Here is a 12,884-nt window from a genome sequence, read left to right as displayed (position 1 = left end):
TGTATTATTGTATTGCATTTTTTAATATTTTTTCCTTTGTCCAAGCCCAACGTAGAATTACAAAAGAAACACAAAAATAATGTTTTCTGTTAAAAATTTAGATAGTCTGAGCTTGCACTTATTATTAAAAAGTCTTAAAAGATATTTAACTTTGTGTGTTATAGGATTCGTTTAATGGCACGGGTGAACTGTTCATAGTTTCGCTCCATCCACTGGACATTTGTCAACATAATCTCCAGGGTCTGTTGGATTGCCTCCTCCGAACCCTTAAAGGACTCTTTTGAATTCACAACAAATTCCTTGAACTCATTGTAATCTTTACGGACAAAGACCTGCAATCGAAGTGGCTCTAGGAGAGGAGCCATGCTTTTAGTAAGCTGATGGTAGCTACATAACAACAAATACAGGAAAATAGCAATCAATTAAGTTAAAAAATTATTCCTAATCCGGTGCACTTACAACTTGTAGATGAAGTCAACGTTGTCCATAAAGTACTTCTTGGCCAGCAGGAAGCCCACCTCGGTTTTGGCCACCGCCTGGAATGCCCACTTTGAGTCCTGCTTGCGAATATCCTCTTTGGGGTCAAAGATTAGCTCCAGGTAACGCTGCAGCAGCCACACCTCCTTGGAGCAACCTAAGGCAGTCAAAATGGTACGCTTTTCGGCCGCCACATTCGACTTCTTGTACCGCGTCCACAGGAACTCCCAATCGGCATCGGATCCATGGCTGATCGAGGTGCAATAGACCGTGTTGCGCACATTTATGGGCACTGGGTTGTTTTCGTCGGGATTGGCCTCCGATCTCCAGTTGCGGTAGTAAGCCAAAGCCTGAGGCACACAATCCGCCACCTGGTATTGGCAGGCCCATAAGACCACCATCGTTTTTAATAGAACTTGATCCTGCTGTTGAATCGATTTAAATGTGTCGTTGATGCCGTTCAGGTGCTCATAGATAGGTGTGATGAGTTTTTTCACGTAGCTCTGCAATTAACAAGATACAATATGTATGCAAATCCTTTAAGAATAAGTGTTTAGTCTACCTTAAAGAACTCGAAGCTGGGTGTCTGTCGCACAATGCGATTCAACAGCTTTAGATTGTCGAACGCCGATTTCCAAGGAAGAAGCTCTGTTTCTCTCTGTAGATAATTAATGACTTGTAGTGCGGTCTCGTAGTCCTGCTCTCCAGTCCAGGCGAAGTACAAGACATCATCTATAAGTTGAGCCCTATTGATCACGTGGATTGTTTGGTAATCCTCGCTGTTCAATGTCTCAATCAGAAGTTTCCAGTTCTGGGCATCGTAGTTGACCTTGTAGGGCGTGGACAACTGGTTGTTGAAGATTACCCACTGATCGGCACCAGGCAAATCCTGTATAGTTTTGTTAAGACTGTCGCCATTCGGCCTGCACTCCATCCATGCCTTGGGGGTCGTGTTGTTAAAGTCCCTTTCCGCTTGGGTGGTGTAGCTCAGTGGAATCCACCAACATCCACCGCTGTTCATCCTAGAAATATCAGTATTCAGGAGATAGCGCTCCTGACTGAGTTTCGCTGTCCTCGCTTTGTAATCACGGGTTACATCAAGTACGGGATAACTATAAAATCAGAAGACTATTAACATTAAAATTCTTTTTCATTCTAAAGTTTAACGAACCCAGTTTGCAAAGTCCACGAGTCCATGATTGTCTTGATATCATAGCTCTTTGGCAGAGCTCCATTTTTGTGGGCAGCTTGGGTAAGTGACTCCCACAGATTATCCTGTTCGGCGTTCTTATACGCATAGCTTTCTAGATAGGATTTCAGACCAGAGCGGAATGATTCCTCCCCCAGGAACAAGTGCATCATGCGCAGCACTGATGATCCTTTCTCGTACGAGATCTCGTCAAAGCTTTCGATAATCTGGGAAACCATTCCAATAGGCCTCGAAATGGGATGACTGCTCTCCAGGGAGTCCTTTCGAAAAATGGCTAGCAGGTTGGACAACGACTCCAGCTCCATGGAACGCCACTCCGGATGGATGTACTCCACGCCCAAGGTAGCCACATAGGTGGCAAAGCCCTCCTTAAGCCAGAGATCAGTCCACCATTGCATTGTGACCAGATTGCCGAACCACTGGTGGGCCAACTCATGAGCCACGATGTTGGAGAGTTCTTGTTTGTCCTTCAGCGAGGAAAACTCAGGGGAGTATAGCAGTGCAGTTTCTCTATAAGTGACAAGACCCCAGTTTTCCATGGCACCAATATTGAAGTCGGGCAATGCGATCTGATCGACCTTCGCCAGCGGCAACTTTACTCCGAATAACTGCTCATAGTATTGGATTACTTTTGGTCCAAACTCTGCGGCATAGTCACACTGATCGACGGCATTGGGCCTTGCCCAAGTCCGGAAAAGAGCTCCATTGGGCAGATTTGAAGGCTTGTGGGAGAAATCATTAACTGAATAGGCCACCAGGTAGGTGGACATTGGCAATGACTCTTGGAATTCGGTCCAAATGTAGTCGGGAAGAGTCTCACTAATGAAATGAAATGCTTTTAAAATAAATATTTTAAGTGGATTATAAATTAAGACTTACTGTGGCTTAGTTTCCTTGACGGGCATATTGCTGAGACCTGTGAATTTCTTGTGATAACCCAATGTGATCACAAAGGGTGCCTTATAGCCGGGCTCATCGAAGCAGGGAAAGGCCTTTCGAGCCGAAGCTGGTTCAAAATGGGTAATAGAGATCCATCTAGAAGAATAAAACTTTAGCCTAAAATTGCTTACCAAATGGATTAACTACATTTGTTTACCTTGTCTCGTTTGCCACACGATCGACGTATGAACTACGGTAGTACCCCTCCAGTTGGCGGTTCAACTCGGCCGAAAATGGCAAATTCAGCTCATAGACATGGCCAGAAATCAATTCTTGACAGGTGTTGAGAACATAAAAGTCGTGGGCAGGATTCACAGTCGTGGAAGTTACGCAGTTGTCCGTCTTCCCTTCACCACTTATTTGGCGAAGAGTGATTTGAGGCTCATCTATGATCAGATCTTTCGAGTGAAGCGTTATGTTCTTAGTGTTCTGCAGGGCTTCAATCACGATTTTCACATTGCCGCTAAAACGAAGATCTTCCGGGTTTTCCAGCTGCGTTAGGATGCGCAAGTGATACTTTTGGGGTCGCAGGGCCGTCGGCAGGCGATAATGGGTATAGCTGGAATCGGCCGTTGCCAAACCTATTCCAACGGTCACCACAAGCAATAAAAACCACTTCATCTTTGTTTCTGTATGTACAAAATTTTAAAATTATTAAATTTATATTTTAATTTAAGTTTTCAATCATTATCTCTAAAGTTCAAGAATGGTTTAACATTAATCTTACTATTAAATTCAGCAAAAACTTTAAATCCAATAAAAATTTGCAATTAAATTTATACTTTTTGTTGTTTATTTTTTTTAAATTGTATTATTTTCCAGAAATATCTGTATGTAAATTTGTTGTGTAGGTAAAGTGATAAACAGAATAACCACAAAATTCAATGAAACTGTTTGATTATATATGTGGGTAAATATGTATGTATGTGTATATTAAAAACGATGTGCGTTGCTGCTCTACACGTTTTATAATTCATTTTTTTTGCAATAAACAAATAGTTTTACTAAATGGTGAATTTTACAATGACGATTTTTTTTGCTCTAAGTTTTATTGCTTATTTTTATATTATCAAAACAAAATTAAAAATCGTACTAACCGCACTTTAAGCAGTTTGTCACACCACCGAACACAACGGAGTTCGAAGACCGAATGCGGTTTATTCGACAATCGAGACGAATATTTTGTCACTGTTTCTGAGCGAGTCGACTTCAAAGAGAAAAGAGAGAGATTTAAATAGAGAATTTAAAATCAATTTCCCAGAGCACTAAACAAAATGACGCCCATGTTAATCATGCGGTTAATCTTCTGTTTACCTTTTTGATAAGCAATTTAAAACTTTCAAAACTAGAAAATATTTTGTTTTAATGTTTTTGAAAAACGTTGGCTCAAATATGTATTGTGTTTAAGCAAAACAGGTATTCGACTTGGTTAATGTCTAGCTTATCCAAATGTTTTTTTAATTTTCCGGAAGGGATGGAAAACTATATTTATGCCTAAATACCACCAACAGAGAATATTAATTATGTATTTGAATCTACTTATATAATACTGTGGTATTATGTTATGTATTTATTTATTTTTTTAATTTTCTTTTTTCATTTTTTTTAGTATACTGAACAATCTACAGAATTGGATGTGAACTGAAAGAACTACAAATGCCGCTGGATTGCGCGCGAAAACTGGTGATTGTTTCGTTCCATCCACTGCACGTTGGTCAGCATTATCTCCAAAGACTGTTGAACCGCCTGATGAACGCTTCTCAGGAACTGTCTTGAATTTTCAACAAAAGCCTTGAATTCATTCAAATCGGTCGTGGTAATGACCTGCTCGGAAATCGCCGGCAAAAGTCGGGACATGATCTTGGTCTGGGGATAGAAGCTGAAAAGCAGGTAGTCATTTAAATCTGATTCCCTCTCGAAGAATATTTGAACTTACTACTTATGGATTAGTTCCACATTGTCTATCAGGTACTTCTTGGCCAGCAGGAAGCCAACCTGTCCGGATGCAACAGCTTGGAAACTTAGCATGGAATCCTGCTTGCGAATGAGACCCTTGGGATCGAAGGCTTTCTCCAGATATCGTTGCAAGATCCAAACTTTTTTCGAACAACCCATGGTACTCAGTATGGCCTGTTTCTCGGAGCCCACATTCGAATGCTTGTACCGCGACCACAGGAACTCCCAGTCCTCATCCGTGCCGTATAATATTCCGGCACAGTACACGGTGGTGCGGATGTTAAGTGGAACCGGATTGTTCTCGTCGGGATTAGGCTCGGATCTCCACCTGCGGAAATAGGCCTGTGCACGAGGTACACAATCCGCCACCTGGTACTGGCACGCCCAATTAGCCATCATGGTCTTCAAAAGGATCTCATCCTGGTCCTGCATCGAACTGAAAGTGTCGTTCATACCGTCCAGATACTTGTAGATCGGGGTGAGTAGATTTTGCATATAGCGCTGGAAATAAAGGATTACATTAGAGATCTAGTTCTTCATAAGAAGACACAAAACCTACTTTAAAGAACCCAAAGTTCGGCGTTTGTCGAAGAATGCGGTTCAACTGCTTTAGATTGTTAAAGGCCGATTTCCAAGGAAGGAGCTCTCGCTCCCTCTGCAGATAATTGGTGACTTGTAGTGCGGTCTCGTAGTCCTGATCTCCAGTCCAGGCGAAGTACAAGACATCATCTATGAGTTGAGCCCTATTGATCACGTGAATGGTCTGGTAGTCATCGCTGTTCAATGTCTCAATCAGAAGTTTCCAGTTCTGGGCATCGTAGTTGACCTTGTACGGCGATGCCAGCTGGACGTTGAAGATCACCCACTTATCGGAGTTAGGTAGATCCGATATAGTCTTGGAAGAACTCTCGCCAGTACTGCTGCACTCCATCCAGGCCTTGGGGGCCGTGTTCCTAAACTCCAATTCCTCCTGGGTGGTGTAACTCAACGGCAACCACCAACATCTTTCGCGAAAAGCTCGGGATATCTGGGTGTTGCGAAGGTAACGTTCCTGGCCGAGCTTTGCGGTGTTTGTCGTATAGTCACGGGTCACGTTGAGCACCGGATAACTGAAAGAAGAAAACAAGTAATTAAAAACGCTGCTAAAAGGACAAAGATCATAAGGATGCGCATACCCGGTTTGTAAAGTCCACGAGTCCATGATGGTCTTAATGTCGTAGTTCTTGGGCAGGGCACCATTTTTGTGGGCAGCTTGGGTAAGTGACTCCCACAGATTATCCTGTTCGGCATTCTTATAAGCGTACCGTTCTAGATACGATTTAAGACCGGAACGGAAGGCATCTTGGCCCATGAAAAAATGCATCATTCGCAGCACTGAAGATCCCTTCTGGTAGGAGATTGCATCAAAGTTTTCTTCGATCTCCGACACCATTTGGATGGGCCTTGAAATGGGATGACTGCTCACCAGAGCATCCAGGCGGAAGGAGGTCAACAGAGAGGACAACGATTCCCTGTCCTTCGAGTTCCACTCCGGATGGATGTCATACACACCCAAACTGGCCACATAAGTGGCGAATCCCTCGTTGAGCCAGAGGTCAGTCCACCATTTCATGGTCACCAGATTGCCAAACCACTGGTGGGCAAGCTCATGGGCTATTACTTCCGCCAGGTACTGTTTGTCGTTCAATGAAGCGTGACTGGCCGAGTAGAGAAGTGTGGACTCTCTGTAGACCACCAGACCCCAGTTCTCCATGGCACCAGCACTGAAATCGGGCACCGCAATCTGGTCAATCTTTGGAAGCGGGAACTTAATACCGAAGAACTTCTCGTAGTACTGGAGTACTTTGGGACCAAACTCCGCCGCATAATCACACTGATCGATGGCATTGGGCCTGGCCCAAGTACGGAAAAGGGCGCCATTCGGCAAAGTTGATGGCTTGTTGGAGAAATCGTTTACGGAATAGGCCACCAGGTAGGTGGACATGGGCACCGACTCTTGGAACTCGCACCAGACGTAATTGGGAAGGGTCTCACTGCAAACACGAAGTGCCTAATAGTTATTTCTTTACTCAAGTGAGAATAACATACTGTGGCTTGGTTAACTTTACGGGCATATTGCTGAGAGCGTTGTAGTTTTTATGGTAACCCAGAGTGACCACAAAGGAGGCTTTATAACCAGGCTCATCGAAGCAGGGAAAAGCCTTCCGAGCCGAAGCTGGTTCAAATTGGGTGGTAGACAGCCATCTGAAACAAGGTCAATGGTATTACAACGACGTAGATTTACACTTGAGGATCAGAACCCACCGCGTCACATTATCCACAGGATTCTTATAGGAGCTGCGATAGTAGCCTTTCAAAGGTCGACTTAATTCGGCGGCAAACGGCAGGCTAAGTTTGTAGACATTGCCGGCCACCAGTTCATCGCATGTGTTTAGGATATAAAAGTCATGGGTGGGATTGAGCGACGTCGAGGACACGCAGTTATCCTTCTTCCCCTCACCGCTAATTTGGCGAAGCCTAATCTGGGACTCATCGATGGTCAGATTCTTCGAGTGCAGCGTTATGTTCTGGGTGTTCTGCAGGACTTCAATCACGATTTGCACAGTGCCGGCAAAGCGAAGATCCTCCGGATTTTCCAGCAGTGTCAGGATACGCAAGTAATACTTTTGCGGTCGCAGAGCAGTGGGCAGTCGATAGTAGTTATAGTTGGCAGTGGCTAAGCCCAGGCCAATTGCCAACACGAAGAACAGAAAAATCTTCATAACCAAATCTGAGGAAAAAGGTAGATAACAATTATAGTTCAAGCATGCCGAATGATGTCATTACAATTATTTACTTTTGCAAATTATTTGCAGTTAATTTTGCCTGGAGACAACTGTTAACTGTTCATATTTTTTTTATAAATATCAAATATTAAACCGAACACCGAAAATATATAAGGGTTCAGTGATTATCTTGTAGGTGTTGGATATATATATAGTTTATGTAAAATGTTTAAATTTGAAATGGTCAATACATTTAATTAACTTGTCATTTTCTTTACTACATTTTTCATTCATTGCCTAATCAAATGAACCCTATCACAAACTAAAATCTGAACTCATAATCTTAAGCTCAAACCAGATTTGGTTAATGTTAGTCTGAACTTAATGTTATTGCTTCTTCGAAATGTAAATAAACGGGAATAACAAAACAAAAAGTGTAGAGTAAGGAGCATTACTGATGTTTGTTTTTGCTTTTTTTTCAGCCACTTTAACCGACATTTTCAACAGTTCGCACCAAACTGTGATATGGCAATGATTTAGATCAAAGTTCAGAAACGGCTACAGATCACACTAAACGAGTTTCTCCAAATGCACTTGATTCACTTTAAATGTTTGAGCTTACTTTTGAAACGTGTTTTTTGTGCATTGGTTAAACTCTAAGATTTCACGACTTATTTAGTTTTTTTTTAGAACACAACACCAAAAAAAAGTCGACTAAACTCACCAGCGGATGGTGACCGAATGTGGCTAGTTCGACGATCGAGCCGAGATTGAAATATTATGAGAGAATTGTTTTAGAGAGGCCGAGAATCGAGACTAGCTCGTAAAATTGAGAGATTGACTTTGGCAGCAACGTGAAGAATATTTATGTGCAGTAATAAAATAGAAGAAGGGCTTACCAGGCGTATACGCAATATTTCTTCTGCATAATGTTATTAAAATCAAAAAACGGTATGTAAAAATTAATGGAAATATATATAAAGCAGATAGTATCATAGTTTTGATTATTATTAGTTTATATATTTTATATAGTGAAATACTTTTAAATGCACACTGGGTTAGTCTTAACGATTAATACTTAAGTGCAACAAATGTAGTTATGGCAATTTCAATATTGGAAATTGTTTTTTTACGGTACATGAGCCAATGAAACTTGATTAGAAAACCATTTATTTTTATTTATTTATATTTTAGTGGATACTAGTTATATTTTCTTAAAAGTAAAACATTTTAAATTTTACAATTTCCCTCTCCCACTGAGAAATAAAAATTCATTGATCTTGAGAGACACGAATAATACTAGAGCATTAAATAGTTTATTTGAGGGACTTTAAACATTCATAATATTCCTGCTGAAATCAAGAGATTCATTTCTTAATGGGCTGATGAGAGACTGGACTGGGTAATCTAGAGAAGCTGCTGTATGGAGCGGGACATCTGGTGATAGTTTCGCTCCTTCCACTGCACATTGGTGAGCATGATCTCCAGGGTCTGTTGGATGGCCTGCTCCAGACCCTTGAGCGACTGCCTGGAGTTGTTGACGAAGTCCTTGAACTCATTGAAGTCGCTCAGTGTGATGACCTGTTCGGAAAGTGGTGACAGTAGCCGCGACATGTCCTTGGTGAGGGGATGGTAGCTGAAATGTAAGTATTCATACTCTCTGTAAATATTTCCTTAATAAATGGTGAATCTACAAACTTACAACTTGTAGATGAAGTCAACGTTGTCCATAAAGTACTTCTTGGCCAGCAGGAAGCCCACCTCGTTGAAGGCCACCGCCTGGAAGGCCCACATCGAGTCCTGCTTGCGAATGGCCTCCTTGGGGTCAAAGGTCAGCTCCAGATAACGCTGCAACAGCCACACCTCCCTCGAGCAACCCAGTGCCGTCAAAATGGTACGCTTTTCGGCCGCCACATTCGACTTCTTGTACCGCGTCCACAGGAACTCCCAATCGGCATCGGATCCATGTTTTATCGAGGTGCAGTAGACAGTGCTGCGCACATTGATGGGCACCGGGTTCTTCTCGTCGGGATTTGGCTCCGATCTCCAGTTGCGGTAGTAAGCCAAAGCCTGTGGCACACAATCCGCCACCTGGTATTGGCAGGCCCAATTGACCACCATTGTCTTCAAAAGGACTTGATCCTGCTGCTGGATCGAGCTAAATGTGTCGTTGATGCCGTTCAGGTGCTCGTAGATCGGGAAAATCAGCTTCTTCATGTAGCGCTGTGGGTAATGTATAAATAGAGTAACGTTAAAAATATCATTAAGACCTTTTAAAATATATTTATGTACAAATTAGAATAAGCTTATATACCCGGCACTCATCAATTATTATTAGAAAATAGGTTGCTTGATAAATTGATCTACTGGAACACATGAAAATTTTGATCATTATATGATCACTCTCTGATTTTGAATAGTTTTTTGTGCTATAAATAACAACAGATTCAGATGAATCAAAGTGCTGGGTATCTTAAAGTCGGTGGGCCCGACCATATCATTCTTACTGGTTTTTTACGACACTCTCAGACTTACGACAAAGAACAACTTTTCGTTGGTTACCCATGGCAAGTGTAGTGAATGGATGTGAGCAATTTTGAAAGGTTCGTTTCGAAATACAAATCAGAATGAGGTTATACCAAGGGTCAAATTGTATAAGTAAGTTTTTGGCACTTTTTTTTTTTAAAAAACACCAGGGGACCCACCTTGAAGAACTCAAAATCGGGCGTCTGACGGACAATGCGTCCCACTCGCTTCAGATTCTCGAAGGCCGACTTCCAGGGCAGATACTCCCGCTCCCGCTGCAGATACTCAATCAACCTCATGGCAATCTCGTAGTCCTGTTCCCCGGTCCAGGCCAAATACAAGGCATCATCGATCAGCTGCGCCCTGTTGATCACGTGGATGCGTTCGAAATCGCCATTGGTCAGAGTCTCGATCAGCAGCTTCCAGTTCTGGGCATCATAGTTAACCTTGTAGAGCGTCGACAGTTGGGTGTTGAAGATCACCCACTGATCGGGTCCTGGTAGGTCCTGAACGCTCTTGGGCAGACTCTCGCCATTCTTGCCGCACTCCATCCAGGCCTTGGGGGTGGTATTATTGAAGTCTTGGACCGCCTGAGTGGTGTAACTGAGCGGAACCCACCAGCAGCCACCACGATGAGCCCTGGATATCTGGGTATTCAGGAGGTAGCGCTCCTGGGTGAGTTTCGCAGTCCTGGCGGCATAATCTCGCGTAACATTGATCACGGGGTAGCTGTAATAAAGCACATGATCATAAGTTATTTGTCGTATTTGTATTATTTGTTTAACTTACCCAGTCTGCAGTGTCCACGAGTCCATGATGCTCTTAATGTCATAGCTCTTGGGCAGAGCGCGATATTTGTGTGCTGCCTGGGTAAGCGACTCCCAAAGATTATCCTGTTCGGCATTCTTGTAGGAGTACTGCTGCAAATACGACTGCAGTCCAGACCGGAAGGACTCTTCGCCCAGGAACAGGTGCATCATGCGCAGCACTGTTGAGCCCTTCTGGTAGGAGATCTGATCGAAACTCTCCGAAATCTCCGACACCATTTGAATGGGTCTCGAGATGGGATGACTGCTCTCCAAAGCGTCCCGACGGAAAATGGTCAGCAGATTGGACAGCGACTCCTGTTCCATCGAACGCCACTCCGGATTGATGTTCTCCACCCCCAAACTGGCCACGTACGTGGCGAATCCCTCGTTGAGCCACAGGTCAGTCCACCACTTCATGGTCACCAGATTGCCGAACCATTGGTGGGCCAACTCATGCGCCACCACACTGGCCACCCGTTGCTTATCCGCCAACGAGGAATGCGCCGCCGAGTAGAGAAGAGCGATCTCCCTGTAGGTCACCAGACCCCAGTTCTCCATGGCACCGGCACTGAAATCGGGCACAGCGATCTGGTCGATCTTCGGCAGTGGGAACTTGATGCCAAAGAACTGCTCGTAGTATTGCAACACTTTGGGTCCAAACTCCGCGGCATAGTCACACTGATCGATGGCATTGGGCCTGGCCCAAGTACGGAAAAGAGCGCTGTTTGGCAGAGTCGAGGGCTTGTGTGAGAAATCATTCACGGAATAGGCAATCAGGTAGGTGGACATCGGCACCGACTCCTGGAACTCGCACCATATGTAGTCGGCCAGGGTCTCACTGAAAGGGAAATGTAGTTGTAATGAAAATCCTAATGAGGGTTTCCCTTGTTCTGGATTCTCCGATCCTAAGATATTTTTATGTTATCTTAAGGTATAACTCACTGTGGCATGGTTTCCTTCACGGGCATGTTGCTAAGACCCGTGTACTTCTTGTGATAGCCCAAGGTAACCACGAATGGTGCCTTAAAGTCTGGCTCATCAAAGCAGGGGAAGGCCAATCGAGCCGAAGCCGGTTCGAACTGGGTAACAGACATCCATCTGAAACAAGATGTTACCGTCAGTTTCCTTCTGTTTTAATATGAATTGGATTAAGTTGTACTTTGTAGCATTGGCCACTGGATCCTTGTAGGAGCTGCGGTAATAACCCTCCAGCTGTCGGTTCAAATCGGCGGTAAAGGGCATAGACAGCTCGTAGACATTGCCGGCCACCAGCTCCTGACAGGTATTAAGGATGTAGAAGTCGTGGGTGGGATTAACCAGCGTCGAGGACACGCAGTTATCCTTCTTCCCCTCGCCGCTGACTTGGCGAAGAGTGATCTGCGACTCATCGATGGTCAGATTCTTCGAGTGCAGCGTTATGTTCCTCGTGTTTTCCAGGGCCTCAATCAGGATCTTAACAGAACCGATAAAGCGGAGGTCCTCCGGATTTTCCAGCAGTGTCAGGATGCGTAGGTGGTACTTTTGGGGGCGCAACGAAGTCGGCAAGCGATAGTAGTTATAGCTGGTTTCGGACTCGGCCGTGGCTAATCCCAGGCCAAGGGCCACCACGAACAACAAAAACCACTTCATGACCGATTCTGTGGAGAAGAAAAAAAACCATTAAGCAAAGCCAACTGAAGCAATTAAACGAATCACTTTAGCAAATCAATAAACAATGAAAATCGCTTAATAGTTACACAGTAAAATAAATCTAAATTAAATGGTGTATTAAATAAGTGAAATTCGACACACAAATACATTAAATAAAATGTATTTACAGATGAATAAGTGTACTTTCTCTTACGCAGTTAATAATTAACATATAATTTTTTTTACAAAAAATAACTAAAATCAATTATAAAGACAACAATGAGGGGGTGTAATGGTTGACTGATGTCTACTGTATAAATCAAAGCGAATTTTTTTGCTGTTTATGAGGTTTCTCTGATTTACTTCAAATTAATGCAAACTGTTTTATTTGTTATGTTTTCTTTGCCAGTGTTTATTTTTTGGCTCGTTATGCCGCGCACGTATTAAGGTCTGGGCCAATGAAACCCGATTGAGACTCTCCTCACAATTGGCATTATGCGCCGGCTACCTGATGTAGTTGAATATACCCTTGCCAGGAGTACTAAAAAATATAAGTTAATTATATGGACTGTT

General features: G+C 43.3%; 3 protein-coding genes across 9 annotated transcripts in view; all 3 read right to left on the bottom strand.

Annotated features, from left to right (window-relative positions):
* Positions 1 to 22: 22 nt before the first annotated feature.
* LOC128257658 (aminopeptidase N-like) lies at positions 23 to 3,804 on the bottom strand. 4 transcript variants are annotated; one of them, XM_052988757.1, is made up of 7 exons: positions 3,724 to 3,804; positions 2,784 to 3,255; positions 2,567 to 2,722; positions 1,649 to 2,506; positions 1,040 to 1,589; positions 460 to 980; positions 23 to 387 (listed from the first exon to the last, which is right to left on the bottom strand). In XM_052988757.1, exons 2-7 carry the CDS (start codon positions 3,245 to 3,247, stop codon positions 159 to 161), a joined length of 2,778 nt encoding a protein of 925 aa, XP_052844717.1. In that variant the 5' UTR covers positions 3,248 to 3,255; positions 3,724 to 3,804; the 3' UTR covers positions 23 to 158. The 4 variants fall into 4 exon arrangements, with proteins under 4 accessions (XP_052844717.1, XP_052844746.1, XP_052844725.1 ...); XM_052988786.1 differs by having other exon boundaries at positions 3,748 to 3,775; XM_052988765.1 differs by having other exon boundaries at positions 3,720 to 3,767.
* Positions 3,805 to 4,158: 354 nt separating this feature from the next.
* LOC128257617 (aminopeptidase Ey-like) lies at positions 4,159 to 8,484 on the bottom strand. Of its 4 annotated transcripts, none has more exons than XM_052988695.1 (7): positions 8,247 to 8,484; positions 6,887 to 7,352; positions 6,671 to 6,826; positions 5,758 to 6,615; positions 5,142 to 5,691; positions 4,563 to 5,083; positions 4,159 to 4,505 (listed from the first exon to the last, which is right to left on the bottom strand). In XM_052988695.1, the coding sequence occupies exons 1-7, from the start codon at positions 8,341 to 8,343 to the stop codon at positions 4,277 to 4,279; spliced, it is 2,877 nt and encodes a 958-aa protein (XP_052844655.1). In that variant the 5' UTR covers positions 8,344 to 8,484; the 3' UTR covers positions 4,159 to 4,276. The 4 variants fall into 4 exon arrangements, with proteins under 4 accessions (XP_052844655.1, XP_052844681.1, XP_052844672.1 ...); XM_052988721.1 differs by lacking the exon at positions 8,247 to 8,484 and adding an exon at positions 8,072 to 8,188; XM_052988712.1 differs by lacking the exon at positions 8,247 to 8,484 and adding an exon at positions 7,970 to 8,086.
* Positions 8,485 to 8,627: 143 nt separating this feature from the next.
* Positions 8,628 to 12,884, bottom strand: part of LOC128257648 (aminopeptidase Ey-like) — a 147,186-nt gene continuing 142,929 nt past the window's right edge. The window contains exons 3-8 of the mRNA XM_052988746.1: positions 11,842 to 12,319; positions 11,625 to 11,780; positions 10,663 to 11,520; positions 10,053 to 10,602; positions 9,050 to 9,570; positions 8,628 to 8,983 (exon numbers count right to left, since the gene is read on the bottom strand). Of these exons, the coding sequence (XP_052844706.1) occupies positions 8,755 to 8,983; positions 9,050 to 9,570; positions 10,053 to 10,602; positions 10,663 to 11,520; positions 11,625 to 11,780; positions 11,842 to 12,311 (2,784 nt within the window). The 5' untranslated portion in view covers positions 12,312 to 12,319 and the 3' untranslated portion in view covers positions 8,628 to 8,754. The remainder of the gene's footprint in view (positions 8,984 to 9,049; positions 9,571 to 10,052; positions 10,603 to 10,662; positions 11,521 to 11,624; positions 11,781 to 11,841; positions 12,320 to 12,884) is intronic.

Source organism: Drosophila gunungcola, chromosome 3R (assembly GCF_025200985.1).
Source record: "Drosophila gunungcola strain Sukarami chromosome 3R, Dgunungcola_SK_2, whole genome shotgun sequence".
NCBI lineage: Eukaryota > Metazoa > Arthropoda > Insecta > Diptera > Drosophilidae > Drosophila > Drosophila gunungcola.
This window is presented reverse-complemented; position numbering and strand designations above follow the sequence as displayed.